This window comes from Artemia franciscana, chromosome 17 (assembly GCF_032884065.1).
Source record: "Artemia franciscana chromosome 17, ASM3288406v1, whole genome shotgun sequence".
NCBI lineage: Eukaryota > Metazoa > Arthropoda > Branchiopoda > Anostraca > Artemiidae > Artemia > Artemia franciscana.
This window is the reverse complement of record NC_088879.1, coordinates 13,596,557-13,617,516: the sequence shown is the minus strand read 5'-3', so window position 1 is coordinate 13,617,516 and position 20,960 is coordinate 13,596,557. Positions and strand designations below refer to the sequence as shown.

Below are 20,960 nucleotides of genomic sequence, written 5' to 3'. Positions count from 1 at the left end.
GATTTTCAACAAAGGGGGAAACACCCTCAAAAAGTCAAGCGATCTTAATGAAAATCACATCATAGAATTCAGAAAATCTGAAAACTCTATTGTAGAGGTTTCAAGCTCCTATCTACAAAAACGTGGAATTTTGTATTTGTTTTTGCCAGAAGAAAGATCACAGATAAGAGCTTATATTTATTATTTTTTCCCAAGACCGATCGCATCGAAATAATGGTCCGAGGAAATTGGGCAAAGGCTCACTCGAACGTAAATTAAAAGTTCTAGTGCACTTTTTAAGTGACCAAAAAGGTTGGAGGATAACTAACCCCAGCCCCCCTTTCCCCCAAAGACTTTCAATCAAAATTTTGAGAAAGTAACTTGGTTCAGGGTACTTGAGTAGCTCAGCGTAGTTAAGATCCAATAACTAGGCCTCTAGGGGTGAAATGACCACCCATAACCCCTAGGGAAAGAGCTGGAAGTTATGCAATTTGCCCATTGTTTACATACTGCAATTGCTATTGGTAAATATAAAGACATTTTCGGAGGGGGAGGGGGAGGTTGGAAAAAGATCAGAAACTGAATGCAAAAAAAAAGTTTTTCTTATGAAAGTAAGGAGCAACATTAAAACTTAAAACAAATAGAAACTATTCCGAACATAAAAGGGGCTGCCCACTTCTTAATCACTCACTGATTACGCTAAAGTTGACTTTTTGTCCCAATTCTTAAAGAACAACCCCTTAAACATACGGGTCGTTTAATTGGAATAAGAAGCCTTTTTAAAGCAATTGTAGTTAACACAAAAGTCAAGCGAAATGTTCGTGGACACATGAGCCACGAAAATTTTTTTTTTTTTAGACGTCACTATTTAAATATTATTGTCTGATGTAGAAACATCAGACAGTAATATTTAAATAATCATACCTAAAAATTTATTTTTTCAAGCAGTCAAGACCCCTCCCCCCTCCCGAAAAAAAAACGATACTAACAACAAGGCACCTAAGAATGCAAAAACAGAACTCGATTAAAACTTCAACAACTATTTATTGAATAAACATTTTTTTTTCACTAACCAAATCCAGATTATCACCAACAATTATATTGTTTTACCAAAGGTCAGCCAAACGATATGAGACGAATTAGGGTTTACCGTTCACTTTTCCACTTCGTCAAAATTTCATCAGCTTTCTTCAAGTTGCTATCTTGCTTGATGAAACAGAACCGGATGTAGTTTTCTCCCAACCTCTTATGCTCCTTGGAATAGAAGGCACTTGGTGGAATCCCTTGAAGTTTTTTAGTTTTACTCAACCATTTAACAAATTTGTAATCTTTCAATGGGTCAGGCTCTTGGCTTAAGTCTGAATATTTCTCTAGTTCGGTCCAATTTGCTACCATGAAATAACCCCCCTGCAATAAATCAAAGATATAATACAAAAGATATAAGCATTTTAAAAGTGACACAAGAAAAACAATAAAAAAGAAGATTTTATAATTACTACGAGTTTTCAAAAAATAATATAAACGAGCATAAATTAATTGCGTATCCAAATAATAACAAAAGCCAAGCTTATTAAAAGTGAAGCAGGAAAAAAACAATTAAGAGACAATAAAATGTTTTTTTTTCAAAAATGACACGAATAAAAATAAACACAAAATCAATGCTATATAAAACCATCAAAGTTTATTATTAAGGACAAAAAAAGTTAAGAATTATTAATTCAACACCAAATCCAACCCTTTTCCAAGGTCCACAGCCCTTGGAATCACTTTATTTTCTAAAAATGTAGTAAAATAATACTTTGTATGTATTTGTACGGCACTAGGTAGGATCCCAGGGGTGCATACAATCCTGGTTGTAACTAACAGTAGTAAGGAGCGACCCGGCTGAATAGTAACCAACCGAAACTCTAAAAAAAATTGATACCAGTAGTTACATCAAAAGAGTAACATTTTTACGCTGATTCTAAATATATTAGTTTCATCAAGTTTAATTTTACCCATCAAAAGTTACAAGCCTGAGAAGATTTGCGTTATTTAAGAAAATAGGGGAAAAACACCCCCTAACAGACAAAGAATCTTAACAAAAATCACACCATCAGATTCAGCGGATCAGAGAATCCTACTGTAGAAGTTTCAAGCTCCTATCTACATAAATGTGGAATTTTGTATTTTTTCCCAGAAGATAGATCACGGATGCGTGTTTATTTGTTTTTTTTTCCAGGGGTGATCGTTTCGACCCAGTGATCCTAGAATGTCGCGAGAGGGCTCATTCTAACGGAAATTAAAAGTTCTAGTGCCCTTTTTATGTGACCAAAAAATTGGAGGGCACCTAGGCCCCCTCCCACGCTCATTTTCCCCCAAAGTCAATGGATCAAAATTTTGAAATAGCCATTTTGTTCAGCATAGTCGAAAAACCTAATAAATATTGTCTTTCGTGACTATTTAATCCTCTGGGGGAGTCAGTCTCTGGGGGAGGGCCTGCAAGTTACAAACTTTGACCATTGTTTACATACAGTAATGGTTATTGGGACGTGTACAGACGTCTTCAGGGGGACTTCTTCAAGTTAAAATGGGGATCGGGGGAGGGGTTACGTGGAAGGATCTTTCCATGGAGGAATTTATCATGAGAGAAGAAAATTTCCATGAAGGGGCCGTAGGATTTTCTAGCATAATTTAAAAAAAAAAGACAATGAGAAAATAAATAAAAAAAAGTTTTTTTCGGTGGCAGTAAGGAGCAGCATTAGAACCTGAAACGAACAGAAATTATTACGTATATAAGGGGGTTCGTCTCTTCCAAATACATCACTCTTTACGCTAAAGTATTTTTATTAATTTCAACTATTTGTTCTACGTCCTTTGTGGATGGCAGCATTAAAACTTTATAAACCACTAAAGAAAAAAACACAAGTTTTTTTTAACTGCAAGTAAGGAGCGACATTAAAACTTAAAACGAACAGAGCTAAAGTTTGACTCTTTCTCTCAATTCTACTTTATAAAATAGTAAATAACTTTAGCGCAAAGAGCGGGGCGTCATTACATCATCTTACATCATGGAGTACCACTATTTTGGCCTCTACATCTTTTTGAAGAGTATCCTTTTAAGGCAGAACAAAAGAACAGGTTCTCTGTTAGTTTTTTGATGGATCATGTTACATCTATATGAAATAAAGCAAAACACATTTGACTTACTATTGTCAAACTATTTCCTCTGTAAGCAGCCAGCGGAAAGAAATACAATTGGATATAATTAGATATATAGAAATATATATGGATATCTTTATATTTTTTTTAAAAGCTTAATTACCATGGAAGAGTCCGAATGGAACTTCAGGTGCCAGCTAATTTATATTGACTATTGTCATAAAGTATGACAGTTTTATTCTGTAGAAGTCTTTTCTGGAGTGGACTTTCTTCCTTGGAACAGAATATGCCAGCCTGTGGCTGTCTTCTGAAAACCAGAACGTTGATAAACCGAAAACATCATTTAACGGTAAAATACAGCTTCCATATAACATACCTGGGGAACGACGGGTTTCATTCCATTTTCACTAAGAAACTTGGCCATATAGTCCCTCTTTGGCAAAAGTTCAGCAGCCAGTGATTGAAAATAACAGTCGGGAGTGCCAAATCGTGACATCTCCAGTTCAAAACCTCTTGCGCATGCCTCCTAAAAAAAATATATTACAGAGGGCCACAAAATGTTACAAATAAAATAAGTATCTCTACTATTAGGATTCCCCAAATATACGGATTCAACTCCTTTGCTCCTTTGAAACGTCAAATGGTCCTTGATTTGACCATTGGTCAATGTCAGTCGGTCTGTCTGTCTGTCTCTCTTTGTTGTAGCAATCACATTTTTAAATTTTGGTTAGTACGTCCCACATAAGAGCTTCCACAAGTACATGGGATTTTATAAACCCCAATTTGTTGCTCTACGGAAGTCCGATCCTTTCCAGAATTTAAAAAACTAGCCAAAGTATTACTACCTCTTAAAGCTACCTTTAAGCCATTATTTTGTAAAATTCTTTTAAGTTTTTCACTCAAACCTGGAACATATGGTAGAGAACAAAAAATATCTTTCTTTTCTGTTGTTTCCAGAATATCGTCAGAAAATTCTAGAAATTTTTTCCTTCTTTTCGAAAAAGTCTGGTCAATTAACCAACCCGGAACTTTCGTCACGGAAAGGCAGTGTGGTCTTCGAAGTTATCTATGATTTTCTTATATAGGTGATACAATAATCACGAATACTTAAAACTATGTCCTATTGACTCTTAAGCTCATTCTTACTTTTTACTATTAAAAAAAGTAATCTTTCAAAAATTTTGAGAGATTTAAAAAAAAAGATAATTAAAAATAGATAAAACAAAAGCTCTCCTTTTAAATTAATCAGTCCAAACAATAAATTCATTTTCCATTTTCTATCAATCAAAAATTCAAATTGATTTGACATATATCTGTTCCTAATTTTTTTTAAAATTAAAATTGTCTTTATTAACATCAAATGACAAAACAATAATCTTCTGTTTCTAACATACACCAGATTTGTATTCTCGTTATTCAACTAAACAATTCAAATTTATTCAAATAAAACAATGGAATTTCTCCTCTTTTACTATTACAGTAAACGAAAGAAAAAATAAATAAAAGAAAAAAATCTTTCGCTTTCATTGATTAAAATATTCCTTTTTTAGGGAACTCCCATATCTGCAATAAAACCTAACAGCAAACAATGGGTAATTTCAATAAACCCATGACAAATGTCTCTTGGGACTGTGAGATTCATGCCCAGATATATAATATCGTCAAAACTAAAAACAAATTCTTTATTAACTGCTAATATAGTACAGTGGCTATAGTAGTCTCATCTAGAGAACCCTTAGCGCCAACGGCTCCGGCCACAGGTAGCTCAACCGGTACCGAAAATTTAGCCGGTACCAGTACGGCATATGCGTTACGCAAGTAGTTTTGTTCCCTCGTTTGTCAAGGTTTTTATACTACACTTACTCGTCCATAATTGTACATATTTGTTTGTTTTAGTTCATGATTCTTTTTATTCGTTTTATTTTTTAAATTTTTTCTTTAGTGTGAACTTGAATTTTTTTTTACGGATAGTTGGATATTTCAATATCTTAGGTTTTAGTTTGACTCGGTGATATTTCGAATCAACGTAAAAAATTGTAGGACGATGGCTACGGCTGTGATTTTTACATGTTTAGTACCTTATATTTATTATGACAAGAACTACCGCTGATCGGCGTGACCGCGTAAGGAGTTTGATAATAAAATCAGAGAAGGAAGATGGAAGTTGTAGTAAGAAGCTGAAAAAAAAAAACTGCCAGCGTTTTAAGAAAAATATTTGTTTTCTTTATTTTGCAGAAACACTTAATCAAGCGCTTTGCTCAAAGAAGAAATTTATAACCGTTTTGATTTCATTAGCTTGGAGACTTTGAAGTACCATTGAAATTTAAAAGTTGATGAGTTTTTTAATAACAAGGTTTTCTAGACTGTTACAGTTGTTAATTGGACTTGCTACAGTTGCTATAACTTATGACCTCCTCTTCCATCTAGGTTGCAACGGTAGCGTAACCTAGTAAAGGACGAATTACGACCCATAGTAACCAAAAATAAATAAAAACACGGTTAAAAAAAACTGACAATTGAGAAAAGATTGTCATTTGTGGCTCATTCAGGAATGGTAACTATTATCTCGCTAAGTGTTAATAGTAAAAAATGTTATTTTGAGACCAAATTTAAAGGAATTTCGGAAAATATCCCGAAACCCCCTAAAATTGGCGTTTGACTGAAGCAAAAAGTACACAACTGGAGTCGTTATGGCCGTAAACCCCATAAAGGAACAGTCTCCTGGCTTGATCAGCAAGGAAAATCACTTTTTATCACAGGCAGCACTGACATGTCCGTTTCTTTCATCCGCTGTTAAGCGGGGCATTGGATCATGATAGAAATTTCTTTCAGGGTCCTGTTTTGAAGAAAATTGCTTCATTTACGTGCTTTTGTAATTAGATTATTACAAAAGATTTTGTAATTCAAATATACAAATCATTTTTTTTTGACAAAATCAAAATATGGATCGATACTACCTTGAACATATTGCGGTTTGTTAGGCCTTTTTTTTTTATTAATATCTGGTTTAATAACATTGCCTGAAATTCTTTTTTGGAAAATTCAAAATTATGGTTAGAAAAAAAATTCTGCCAGTTCCAACTTCTTTGCCTCTTCATCCTTCTCCCTCTGAACTTGAAGGATCTCTGGTGGGCTGCTACTTTGAAAATTTTCCATTTCTTTTTTTTCATTTCCTATTTCTTAACCAATTCAATGCTATTGCATTGATTTGTTTGAAGGGCAAGTTTATAAAAAATCAAACTATAGCCTTTTCCTTGCAATAAAATAAGCATTTGGTTCCTTCAATTTCTTTTCCTTTAGGTCAATAGAAAAAGAATGAATACAAATCCTATAAAAGTTATGATTATGTGACGGATAAACAGGAGAGAAGAATTAAATTCACTCCAGAATCTCTTAATTGAATTAAAATGGCTGATTTATCACCCCATAACTTAAAACTTAAAAATAACATAAATAATTATTTTGTCTATATTTGTTTCGGCAATTCTTATCATTACGATAACACTCCTTGATTCTTAATTTGACTCTGTCAATTTTTGCTTCTCGATAATCCAGGTTTGCTGAATATCTTCGTTTTTTTTTCTGTAATTTGTTACTTGAGAATTCATAATCTTAAAATCTGGACCACAACTTAGTAACATCCTTTTGTGTGCACGATTACCGTTCATTCCAGGGGCTCTTTTATCTCTTTTAAATATGTGTGGTGGTGCAGCGGATTGATCTCAGCTTGGTAATACGGGATCCAGAGTTTGAACTCAGCTGAGGGGTTCCAAATTAGATTCCAGTGATAAGATTATGCGAAAGCGTCTCCACAGTAATTCAAATGAGTTGAAGAAGAAGAAGATTTCTACTTTAGTTTTGACTAGCTACTTTTTAAGCACTTACTTGTAACGGAGTTGAGCAGGTATATACACAGTTTTGATGAGCAATACCTAAATTCTTTATCAAATTCTCTGGTCCATAAGCCCAGCCCAGCTTCCAGCCTGTGACACTGAATGTTTTACCAGCCGAACCAACTGTGATTGTTCGTTCCCACATGCCTGGCAACGTAGCAATCCTAACGTGCTCATTTGGAGCATAGACAAGCCACTCATACACTTCGTCACTCATGCAGAGAACGTCGTGTTGAATGCATAGATCTGCAATCACTTGAAGTTCAGCACGGTTGAAGATCTGAAAAGTAAAATAGAATGTGCTGACAGTCAAGAAAGCAAAGTAGTCAGGATTGCTACCCAATAGATTTATCACTACCCTTAGATGTTTATTTTTTTTTCTTTAAGGAGATTTTTCATGCAGAGATTTTCCCAAATTTGGATTGACGGAAACGACCGGATTCAATTATTTTGACGAATTTTACAACAAATTAGTATAGTTGTATTTCTAGTAATTTGTCCACATTCCAAGGATATATCTAGGTCCTGTTATTTCTAGGAAATTTCTTAGTAGCTATTTACTTGCACTAAATGCTGAAAGACAAAAAAAAAAAAAAAAAAAAAAAAAAAAAAAAAAAAAAAAAAAAAAAAAAAAAAAAAAAAAAAAAAAAACACCAATAGCAACGTAACTTAAACCCTGAGGCATCTACGCAAGAAAGGGAATGGAGCCCCTCACAAAATTCTAAATTTTCCGGTGCTGTTTCCGGTTCCGGTGCAAATTTTTCCAGTGCTGTTACTAATTCTCTATAGATTTTATCCCTCACCGATTCTAGATTTTACACACGAGCCTGCAATTGCACATGAAAGCTGAAAGTTACTTTTTTTTTCTTGAAAGTTTAACACATCTATTAAGGAAGAAAAACAGATTGCTTAAAGCCTGAGAACCTAAGAAGTCGTAGAGGAAGGAGAGAGAGAGAGAGAGAGAGAGAGAGAGAGAGAGAGAGAGAGAGAGAGAGAGAGAGAGAGAGAGGGGGGATCAGGGGCAGAGAGGGAGAGATTCTTATGGCACCATATTCAATTCCTCATTTTCAAATAAACTTGCCTTCACATGTAAATTTTTCAAACATTTTCTTATTATTTTCTACATTATTTTTCAACATTTATTACCCTTTGAAATGATCTAATACAAGTCCTTTATAACTCTCCTTAACACTTTCTTTATGACTCTTTGAAACCCTGTACCTATCTAAAACTGGGAATATTCCACATTAAAAAATTTCTCTTTATTTCTTAGCATGCCAATATCTTAGCATTTCTTTTTAGAATGTTTCTCAACACATTTTTATCCTAGATCGTCATTTCTGCTTTTAATTTCATTAAATATAAAGTAAAGTAAAAAAAACAACAACACAACAATGACTGCAGAGACACAATAGTACCGAAATAATTTAAAACTAGTACCTTTCCAAGTGGGTTGTGAGGGGTATTGATAATTATAGCCTTGGTTTTGCTGGTAAATTTTGACCTCAATTCCTCTTCGTCTAGAACCCAATTTTCAGATGTTGATTCGTCACCTTTCTGAAAAGAGGAGCAAGTCAGAACGTCACCTTTCTAAGCGGAATGCGTCAGACGTCATGCTAGGGACACAAAAATCGAGAGCAGTATAGGTAAAATACAGAAGATAATGTTCAACGTCACCTGAGTAACAATAAATTGGGAACGACAATCTGAAGCGCGTGAAGTCACAAATGCGTTAAGTAACTTTAATCAAAAGGGGGTAAAATAACTATAAATTGGAAATGACAATCTCGAGGGCGTTAAGTCATAAAACACATGTAGGAAGTAGTAGAATTGAATATTGTATTACAATGAATTGAAGTATAATAATTCAAGACTTTTGTGAGGGAAGAAAATACTATTTCGCCTGAATATGTGTAGCCATTTATTCAGGAAAATAATACAACCTTCCCTAATTCAAGCATAATTCAGAGAATGTATTTAGCTCATCATTACTTTGCAAGAATTAAAGAATTATTGCAAAAATAAGTCAGAAAAAATAAAATATAACTAATCAATCTGGGTGTATTTATTTCAATATTATTGTTTGTTTTAATAAATTATGTCTATGTTCGTTTGTTTTGATAAATTGTGTTAATTTAATTTTTGTACAGGTGAGGATTTACCAATAGGCACAATAGACCCGGGCCTAGGGGGTGCGAAATTCCAGGGAGTGCAATAAATTTTCACTGAGCGATTTTTGTCTTTTAAAAAAACTGGACTGATGTGATTTATCATCGAAGTGCCTGGTGCACTTCCTCACCATGCAAATCACGCCTCAGAAATCATAACGCATGAACGTGAGCTATTGAGTCATTATCCAAACTATCATCAGCCTATGATTGTAGCCTATAAACACTTCAGCCTATGAATGCTTACATTTTCAAACCCTTCTTGATACAAAATAATGATGAAGGAAAAAAAGCATGACTCTAACTGACGTTAACAAGGTTTTGCACCATTTTGATGCAGTTGCCATCTATCTAAACATTGGCATTGCCGTAAGAATGGTTCTTAGTGTGCCTGCCGCAAACTATACAGCAGAAAGATCCTTCTCCACCTTTTGCGGGGTGAAGAATTACATAACATCTTTAATAAGCCATGACAGATTGACATTAGTGTTTCTACTCACCATTGAGGGAAAGCTGACTCAATGGTGAACATCACATCACAGATTCATCACACGAAAAAAAAAGCAAGGACAAAGGCTTTATTAATGAGCTTTGAAGATAAATAATCCTACTTAAAAAATAACATATGAAGCCTGTATATATTTATGTGTTGCTATTTACCAATGTATTTAACTTATTTCTAATTGGTTTATTTAACTTACATAATACCCCCAATGTACAAATACTTGATTCTCAAATTATTATCATAAGGATGTTATTTTACGATAAAATAAAAATTGTCATTCTAAAGATTATTTTATTAAAGAAAATTGACCTCCCCTATGGTACGAATACAGAGGGGCAAATCGTTTTGGCCTAAAAGTGTCAAATTTTAAATCCAGCAATGCATATACATTATTTTTTCCCCATTTTTTCGTGGGATCCGATAATTAAATAGAACTACATGCTACATGCTTTAAAATTAAACTACAAAACACAAAGCCTTAAAACAGACTAGCTTTATTCTTAGCTCATCACTGTAGAAGAGTGACAAAGCACAAAATGACTTTTTTTTAATTTTGTTACAACATATGACTTTTAGAACTATTAAATAAAAAAAAAGTTTTTTTTTAACTTCAAGTAAGGAGCGACATTAAAACTTAAAACGAACAGAAATTACTTCGTATATGAAAGGGGTTGTCCCCTCCTCAATGCCTCACTCTGTACGCCAAATTTTTCATTGTTTTAAAAAGTACAGTTGTCAGAAAGAGTCAAACTTTAGCGTAAAGAGTGAGGCGTTGAGGAGGGGACAACCCCTTTCACATACCGAATAATTTCTGTTCGTTTTAAGTTTTCAATGTCGCTCCTTACTTGCACTTAAAAAACTTATTTTTTTTAAAAATTTAATTTCTGAACGTTTTTGAATTAATGCATGTTTGATTTTGGCCTTCCGCAGATGAATAATTAAAACGAAGTTTGCGAATTAATTTTGTTTTGCTAAATGGGTTTCTCTTAGTTTTGATCAGACGATTTTGAGAAAAAGGGGTGAATTTTTAATTTTTAACGAACGTTTTTATTAGTAAAAAATATACATAACTTACGAATTAACTTACGTGACGAATTTCTATATTCGTATATTTTTATAATGTATATGAGGGGATTTGTCCCCTCGTTAATACCTCGCTCTTTACACTAAAGCTTTAATTTTGTCCCAATTCTTTAAGAATGACCCCTGAATGACTAAGGCTGTAGAATAAATAGTTGAAATTACTAAAAACACTTTAGCGTAAAGAGCGAGGTATTTATGAGGAGATGAACCCTCCATATGTGTAATAATATCTGTTCGTTTTAAGTTTTAATACTGGTCCTTACTTTCAGTTGAAAAAACTTTTTCATATTTATTTTTTCATTGTTTTTGTTTCAAATAATGCTAGAAAGTCCGGCGCCCCTTCATGGAATTTCTCTTCTCCCATGACAAATTTCTCCAAGGGAAGATCCTCCCAAGTAGCCCCCTCCCCTCAACCCCCCCCCCTACCAAAAAATATCCCTGAAAAGGTGTGTACATTTCCCAATAACCATTACTGTACATAATTACATTAGGGAAATTAAATTACTGTAAAACACTGGTCAGAGTTTGTAACTTGCAGCCCCGCCCCGGGGACCTTGGGGGAGTAAGTCAGCCCAAAATACATAGTTATTATGTTTTTCGACTATGTTGAACAAAAGGGCTATCTCAAAATTTTGATCCGTTGACTTTGGGAGAAAAATGAGCGTGGGAGGGGGCTAAGGTACCCTCCACTTTTTTGGTCACTTATAAAGGGAACTAGAACTTTTAATTTCCGTTAGAATCAGCCCTCTCGCAACATTCTAGGACAACTTGGTCAATATGATCACCCCTAGAAAAAAAAACGAAACAAACAAATAAACACGCACCCGTGATCGGTCTTCTGGCAAAAAAATACGAAGTTCCACATTTTTGTAGATAGGAGTTTGAAACTTTTACAGTAGGGTTCTCTGATACGCTGAATGCGATTTTCGTTAAGATCGTGGTGTTCCTCCCTATTTTCCAAAATAAGGCAAATTTTCTCAGGGTAATGTCTAAACTTGATGGAACTTTCTTTTGATGTATCTATTAGTATAAAAATTCCATTTTTTAGAGTTTCGTTTACTATTGAGCCGGGTCGCTCCTTACTACAGTTCGTTACCACGAACTGTTTGATACAACCACCTATTAGAACAAAGTAGTACGTTTTCCAAGATACGGCTAACAAAATAGTAGGGTCAAAAGCTCTATTTTGAATTTTTTTTTTTTTTTAAGCAAGAAAAACCACGTAGTTCAGAAAAAGCAAAAACCATTAAATTATTTTGACCTCGAAAACAAAGGCTAATATCAGTATAAAATAAATAGCTTTCTTTGCTATATTTTTCTGCTTCTGATATCTATGACACTAAAATGGACTAGTTTTAAATACCTATACCGTGTTGGTTGGGTTTGTCCATTGAGAAATTGGTTACATGTAAAACATGATTATCTTACCTTCTGAATTCTGAAAGGTTACCTAATTAAGAGCGGTCTGAATTAAAGGAGAGACATTTGCCAATTAAACGCTATTAACCTACGTAAAGTAACGCTACGAATTTTGGCCGCCTTATTACCAGTCCACGTCAAGTCCATTTGGACTGGCTTTTGTGTCTAGGTAACTGTTTAAATCAAAGAAGCAAAATGAATCCCTCCATCTTTAATGACAAATACAAGTTTTTGATTTGAATGAGGGGAAACCAATTGGCTTACTAAAAGTTTGTAAATGAAACTCTAAAGAATATCAAAAATTAGAGGAAGAATATTCGGGTGGACATGTAGAAAAAGAACTCTCAAGGATTTGTTTCAAAAGAAAAGCGGCTTTCTTTCATTTACGATTCTTTGTTAAAGTAACCAAGACTGTTGTATCTTAACATAGTTTAAATAAACACATTCACTTACCGGCTTAAGGGGAATAAAAACTGGGGTTCCTCCAGCAAGCCGTACCATTGGTTCATAGCAGTCAAAAAATGGCTCAATGATTATAACCTACAAAACATAATTCTAATTATTACACAAGACATAAAAGTTCATTTAGTGAAACTATTCTTTAATTTTCCTTTTAGGAGGGGGTCCTTAAGGCTAAAATCAGAAAGGAGAAGAAACTTCTTCTCATACACCATGTGCAGATATACTTCACAATTATTACTATAAACAGTGTCTCGCAGCACAATCCTGCCTGAGGCAGACATAGTAGCATACAATCCTCCTACATCCCACTCTTTGCATAGCCCCAATCCTTACACTCTCTCATGAAAAATCCACATCTTTTGTATCCTTTATGTTGTAACCTCTTCCGATTTAATTTCAGTTCAACTTTTTTTCCGATGGCCCTCAGCCAGGTTACCAAATAGCCCAATTTTTAACATTCCATTATAGTACAAACATGACCTAGCCATCTTGAATATTAATCGAGATGCAAAAATACTCTCTACACAGTAATTTTACCTTAGATAACTTCGAAGACCACACTGCCTTTCCATGACGAAAGTAAAACAGTTCAAAATAGGGATGATACCTTTTTATTGACAGTGAAGATATAAAAAATTTTAACTGGATATTTCGAACACATATACAGTGTTCATCATCAGCAGTAAAAAAAAAAAAAAAAAAAAAAAAAAAAAAAAAAAAAAAAAAAAAAAAAAAAAAAAAAAAAAAAAAAAAAATTACTGCTGATGATGAATACTGTATATGTGTTCGAAATATCCAGTTAAAAATTTGTATATCTATTCACTGTCAATAAAAAGGTATCATCCCTATTTTGAACTGTTTTACTTTTTTAATTTTACCTTTGAACACCCAAATAATTGAGCAAAACCGAAAGGAAATCGACAGGTACTTTAAAAATACATATTTGATTGGCCTTGAGCCTGTGTCCTTTTCTTTTTTCTAAATATTGTAGCGAAAAAACTTAGCCGAAAATTTAGGCAACGAAAAGATAAACAGACAAAACGCAATGGTTATTACATGATTTTGGCCACCTTAAAAAATTGATAACTTCGCAATCAATTAGAAAAGCTTCTCCCAATGGCAAACTATTTTTTCGTTGGTTTATGTTATCCTTGAAGTGAAAAAATAAAATAAAAACAAAACTGGCAAGTGAGACTTTCAATTCTTAGTATATATTCTTTAATTATGTTTTAAAATGTTAAAGCTACTAATTACAATAATTTTTTTAAAGAAATGTATTATGCACAGTTTGAGAAAAATGCAAATGTGCTGTTGCTCTGGATTCTAGGGTGTACATCTTCTCTAGCCCACCTTGATGTGACACAGTATAATGGTTTAAACAAATAAACTGGAAGCGAATTAACCGATGGCTCTTTGCCAGGCATCCCAAGAACGATAGTTTTACTGAATCATAACAAATAGTTAGTATATTCAGCTGAAAAAGCATTCACATCAGTTGTGTTACATTGCAACAAGGATAGGGGGGGGCAAAATGTAATTTTTTTAGAAACAAAAGGCGAGAGGGGAAATATTGACTTTTTTGTCAATTTTTACCAACGAAAACACCAAAAACGTATTTTCGATGAAATATCAAAGGAGGCATTTATTTAAACCAGGAGGCATGAGGAGGAAAGGACAATTGCTCCTTCCCAGTTCGTACCACTGATTCACAGATTCCACTCTTTGATCCTTTTTATAATCCACTTCGATAATTGAGAATGAATTCTTCTCAATACTTACTTCATCACCACCGTTGACAGTCGACATGATGCCACAAAACAGAGCTTCATATGCCCCAGCACCAACGAGGATGTTTTTATAAGGATCCAATGATCTTCCAACTAACTTTCCATAAAAAGATGCCAACGCTTGGACGAGTCTGGGATGACCCTAGAATATTGATTTTCTATTTTAAAGATTACATGCTAAAGATCATAATCTTTAAAATTGGCTAAGTAAGACAAATACTAATACCATAGAAATTCACCTACCATGTAAATACTAGACAATACTATATACATACTATATACACATTACCCTATATATATACATACTATACAAATACTAATTACCCTCAACATCAGTTCACACGAGGCCAGCACAGCTACGCAAACTCCTTCTCCACTTCACACTGTTCAGAGCTTCATTCTTTAGCCCCTTTCATAATGTTTTTACTTTCTTTAAACATTTTCTCATGAACTCTATCCACTCCTTTTGAAGACATCCAAAATTTCATTTAGACTCAACTAAAATGCCAAAAAATACAATTTTCGTTAACTACCGACATTAGGTTGTTTATGTTCACGCGGCTTTTTCAGGCAAGAGACCAGATATTGATGAGCTAGAATTTGGCTGGTAAGGTAGCGTAAAATGACATCCTACGACTGCAAATTTTCAGTCAAGGGCACGAATGGGTATTCTGAAACCTGTTACGTTCATTGGTAAACCTGTTATTGGTAAACCTCAAAACATGTTATGTTCATTTGGGATACTAGGGGCAAAGACCTGATTTTATTACTAAGATTTGACCCCTTCAAGATCTACTGAAGTTTCCGGAGATTTTATATCCTAAAAATTCCTCTTTTCTGCCAGAAACCATTTTAATTCGAAATGGAAAGCCCCTAACAAACCACACAAAGTGAACAAGGTATAATAGCCTGTTTCTGTTCAGAATAAACACAAGCATTCCAAATATGCCGAACTAAACGATACTCCGAGCCGTAGCTTTCAAACAAAAAAAAGAAAAAGAAAAAAAGAAGGATAAAAGGTTGGCTAAACTTGTATTCCACTTTGGAAAGCTCAAATATAGTATTCTTTTAGGCCAAGCAATTGTACTAATAGTCTAAAAAACGCTTTATTTGGTGTATTGGAAATTGTCATTAAAAATCTATACAAAATAATCCGTCACAACAACCTGATTCGCAAGACAAAATGTGTAACAAAAATTTAAAAATTTGTGCGTCAGAACAACTTTAACTGAAGCTATATGTGTGAGGAAAGAAGTTTTCTAAAAAAAAGGGAAAAAAGCTAGGTTATCAATTGCCAGGAACCCTTTGAAATATGAAAACCCAAAATCAACCCGGATCTTGCTAAACCTACGTTCCCACATACTGCGACTTGTTGTGAAGGCTATAAATTATTTGTAAAATGTTGCAAATGAAACGTACAGAAAAAGAAGAAAACAGTGAAGCATCTTACATATCCTCTAGTATACTGGTTCATCAGAAGGTTTTCACCCGTCGCTACGTCAGCTAAGCTTTTCGTCACATGATCTGGGGCAGCAAAATCAGGAAAACCCTGACCAAGATTAAGCGGCTTTTGTTCCAGAGCAAGTTGAATGAATTCTACCCTAAAAGATCATATTGGGATTCTATATTTAAATTTCTCTCTCTCTCTAAAAAAAAAAAAAAAAAAAAAAAAAAAAAAAAAAAAAAAAAAAAAAAAAAAATTATGGCGAACAATTTTATTAAAAACAAAGTAATAAGTATCTATACAATTGGTTTAGTCTCTTTCTAAGTACTTTCTTTGGCTAGTGATGCCCTTATCCCACTGTCTAATGCATGAGCACTGTATTTCTGGAGGGATATTCAGCTGCCTGAAAAGCTCTCTCTCAATGACAGTAATGGTTAAAATACTTCCTTTAAGCGTAGTTTCGATGTTAAGTCAGAGCCAGAACTTTCATTATACTGAATACAGTGAGTAAAATGGATGCACATAGACTGACACGCGATTTGCCTTCTATTACTGGCTCAAAAGTATGAAAAAAAATTCATATTCACCAATCTTAGTCGTAAATTAGAGCTGAAAGCTGGTAAAAATCCATACAGGATGCCAAGCTCTAAAATAGCTATTTGTCTGTTTCAAAACAATTTCCAATATGTTTTCTTCTATTTAGACGGCTCATGTACGACATGAACTCTGTTTTTCTTCTACCGACTTAGTTTTTCTTTAAATTCGCTCATACCGCTTGCAAGCATTTTTCTGAGTAGCAGAATCAATCCCATACACAAACCGTCACCTATCTTGCATGCTATTATGCAATTGATTTGGATACCAAATATATTTCAGATATGCAATCTGATTTGGTGCTGCGGTGAGTTGTTAGTAGTAGTAGTAGTTGTAGTAGTTGTACTTTTATAGGTGGCTGCAAGTTGCCTGTCTAACAATGGATCTTTGGAATTCAAGAGCTGGATTATCCCTTTAGTCAGATACTGCAATAATACTTCTAATACTAATAATAGGCAACAATTATACTTCTTCGATTGTTGCGTTTAATGTTTATAGTGTGAGTTTCGTAAATAAAATAATTAATATTCAATATTTCTTTAGAATACGACTTTCGGTAATTACTTTAATCTTTCAAAGTTCCATTCCCCAGACAGCTACTGTATACAAACTTTCAACCAGCCTATCCCCAAGCTTATCTATAATTGAAACTGACGCTTACCTCTAAAGAGAATTAGAAGATGAAATATTGATACCAAATATTAAAATCAGATTTCGGAATATCTTTATCTTAAAACAACCAAAGATCCAGTTTAAAGTTGTTATATTTTTTCAGAATCTTCGGAATTACGAATTGGGATTCTGAGAACAAATCTAAGGATTCTGAAAATATCTAATGACTAACCTAGAATTTTTGTTTATTAAAGTTAAGGAAACGCAAAATCTCATTTCTGGCCGACAGGATACTATACAAGATGAGCGACAAAATTTCATGAGTTTCTTAGTATTTCTTTTCCTACTTAAAACACATCATAATTTCTATGCATTTTTTGAATCCCATTAAACGTGACAGAAGTGGTAAAAAACAAGTCATTAATAGCTCCTGAATGGTGATGCGTATTTTCTTTCCAATGCTTAGAGATATATTGCTTTTTATTAAACACATCTCTTAATTCGTAGTAACACATAGCGTTCTTCTTATGGCCAGGAGGTCAAATTTATAGAGATTACAGGACACCTGACCCCTCCGTTCATAAAAAACTGGACTTGCCGATTTCGAAATTCGATACGGTAATTGTATTTTTTGGGTAAAATGGCTCGATTTGCTGTTTTGGCATCACTCTGTGAGCAGCGATAATGCGTTGTGTTGATTTCGAGAGTCAGTACCTTACACACCTTTTGCGACAATTAGAATACGCTCATAGTATTGAATGGGGAAAAGCAGCAAAAATGCAACTTCGCCCAGCTTTGGAATTCTCCACGGTAAGTCCTGCGGATTAGTGCAGTCAATCTAAATTAATTTTACGGGTTACCTCACACAAAATACAATAGTTTTGGTTTTGGTATCATTCGAACTAGAAAAAAGTTCTCTACAACATATAAAAAATCGGCCGAGGCGAAATCGACGTTTTTTCGTGTTTTCTGGTAAAATAACGACTTTAATTTGCACTTCTAAAAAGTCGGTGATAAGAAAATCTGGTACATAGGTCACGAATATGGACTCGGTTCTGTGGATACATTTTATTGTCAGTAAATACTGCTTCTCTACTAGAATGATTGAGATATATAGGGGATAACCGCAACTTTATAACTATACGTACGGTATGACAAGAATGTCTTGTTAAGCTGTTAAAAGCATCTGAAGAGATCGATGTTATTCATACTCTCAAGTGACCAGATTCTAATGCATATGGAACCCAGTTATGCATAGGGGAGGTCGGGGTTGAACCGGAAATGGGTTGAACCGGACACTCTCAATTACTCAGACACCATTTGATGAAAAATTCTTCAAAAATTAGTAAAAACCATCTATCCTTCATGTCTCGAGGAAGAATTACTAGTTAGGGTCATTGATCCTTTCATAAGTTTAACTACAATAATTGTTTAAGGTAGGTAATTTTTTTCTGGCACCTTGAACATTGGTGTTTGGAAACTTCATTTGCAAACTATTTCCGATATGCTCCTTTACCTCGGAGAAGCTGGTTGCAACAACTACACGAAGTCGGCGAGGCTGTACCTACAGTAGATGAACAGATCTGAACATACAAGCCCAACATTTTTCAAGTCTTTTGAAAAAGGCTTGCACGTTGTGAGAAGACCGGACAGATTTCGGTCCGGTTTATCTACAAATTTGGTCATAGAGCAAGAACTGATGAGAAGTCTGAACACGGCAACCAATTTGACTAGAGGTAGAGGAGTCTTCTGATGCAAGAACTGACGGATGTTTCGTATCATACGAGCGACTAACACCAAGGTAATAGAGGAACTGCAAAGAAACATAAATAGTTATTTATTTTGTCAAGCAGTCGTCTTCTTTCAAAGGTTATCCTTTATCACTTCAAAGACTTGCTACTGGCATGACTGCTGCAGAAAACTTGAATGCCGACAAAGCAGTGGAAGTTGGGAAAAAGATTCTCGACGGAATGGTAGGGAAATCTACGAAGGAGCATTTGTTCAAACGGAAGGATCAGACAGTCTTTATGACGGCGAAGCAAAAAATGGAGGAGAAATCCATCGCTTAGACCCTTCATTGCTGTTTCAGGGTCTTCGAATTATACCCAAAAGACGGAATATGGGCGAAGAATCTTCATTTGAATATAAACTTTACTCCTATTCTGCGTCGCTTTTTGATGATTCTGGCACGTTCCGAAAGCCAAATAAACCAGAGCTAGCAAAATTTATCAAGCAACTTTCAGAAATTGATACTATTGGGGAAAAACATAGTCTAAATTGCCCCTACGTCCGGGGGAGCTTTGCTTCACAGGTTCCCTGGGCGACGAAAGAAACAGATTCGGAGATTTTAGACGGATACTGGAACTTTGTTTCGGTCAAATATCGAGATGGTATTATTGTCTTTGATGGCTACGACATCGCTGGTTCGAAAAAAGATATAACTCATCTTAAGCGAAAACGTATCACCGGACAGGAAGTACTGTTTACCCAAAAATGAGACTGAGCACCCAAAAAGAGGTATTTCTTTCGTGAAAAAAGAATCAAGCCCGTTTTGTCAACCTACTTTCTGATTATTTACGAGACGAAGGTCTGAGAACCATCCGAGCTAAAGCTGGTACTTATTGTGCTTACATTGGTTAAGCGTTCGAAGACTTGGGACACTTTAGATATCGGTGACGATACCGACTTAATGGTGTTGTTACCTTATCACTGTATTCCTGAGCACAACAAGGTCTACCTGCATAGCGAGCCTAAGGTAACCACTTCAGGTGCAACTTAGGACATCAAAGCCATTGTTAAGAAGACTGGGACTGAAACCTGTAAACTGCTTCCTTTTGCTCACGCAATTCTTGGCTGCGACACAACTCCCCGTCTACATGGACTTGGCAAAGGGATACGTTTAAACGGCCGAGAAACAACGAACAGTTTAGGGAAAATGCTTCGAAATTTTCTTAAATTGATGCTTCGAAAGAAGAGATTAAAGCAGCGAGAGAGGCGGCACTTTCTATATTGTACGGTGGAAAACTACTGACAATCTTGACAATTACCGACACTGAGTTTCAGCAAAAAGTAGCGACGTCTGCAACTTCTGTTCATACCCAGGATCTACCTCCTACTTCAGAAGCAGCGAAATGTCACTGTCTCCGGACCTATCTTCCAGTAATTAACATGGAAGGGACTTCTTTTCTGCATTAGCAGTCCAATTTTTGCCTGTATGAATTAAACTTCACATAATGTTGCTCTTAGACCCAAATCGATATTTTATTTATGGGCGGGGGGAGGGTATTTAGGGGCCATATTCGTGATCTACGAACCAATTTACCTATAACTGACTATATATACGTACAAATTAAGTTGTTTTTAAAAAGTCAACATTTTAGAAGAAGTGACGAAAAAAGATGGATTTCGCCTCGTCCAATTTTTTATATATTGTAGATTTCTTTCCCAGTTCAAATGGTAACAAAATCAACACTATTGCAATTTGTTTGAGGTGAAACCTTAGATTGACTGGACTAATATGTCAAGGAGACCATCGGTGCGTTAAGGGAGCTTTATAATAATATTCTGTTGTAGAACTTAAAGTGTGATCACCTCTTGCAAGCAGTTTTAAGAAACTATTTAGAGAAATTTCCAATCAGCATCAAAACTTCTAATAATAATAATTTATTTTTACCCTCTTTCGTTAGACTACAAAAAGGGCTAGAGGAATATAAAAAGAGAAAGAAAGATAGGAGAAAACATAGAAAAACAGAGAAGCCAAAGCAAAAAAATGAAAAAACGAAGACACAAGAAAAATAACAATAATTAACGGTTATACAGTAAAGCGACCTAAATATCTAACGAAGAAAGAAAAACAAGTAAAAACTTAATCAA

General features: G+C 34.7%; 1 protein-coding gene across 1 annotated transcript in view; it reads right to left on the bottom strand.

Moving 5' to 3' along the window:
* Positions 1-1,003: 1,003 nt before the first annotated feature.
* The window catches only part of LOC136037879 (kynurenine aminotransferase-like), a 38,108-nt gene continuing 18,151 nt past the window's right edge, over positions 1,004-20,960 (bottom strand). Inside the window, exons 3-9 of the mRNA XM_065720733.1 lie at positions 15,888-16,038; positions 14,430-14,579; positions 12,642-12,728; positions 8,454-8,570; positions 7,006-7,293; positions 3,497-3,646; positions 1,004-1,386 (exon numbers count right to left, since the gene is read on the bottom strand). Of these exons, the coding sequence (XP_065576805.1) occupies positions 1,126-1,386; positions 3,497-3,646; positions 7,006-7,293; positions 8,454-8,570; positions 12,642-12,728; positions 14,430-14,579; positions 15,888-16,038 (1,204 nt within the window). The 3' untranslated portion in view covers positions 1,004-1,125. The remainder of the gene's footprint in view (positions 1,387-3,496; positions 3,647-7,005; positions 7,294-8,453; positions 8,571-12,641; positions 12,729-14,429; positions 14,580-15,887; positions 16,039-20,960) is intronic.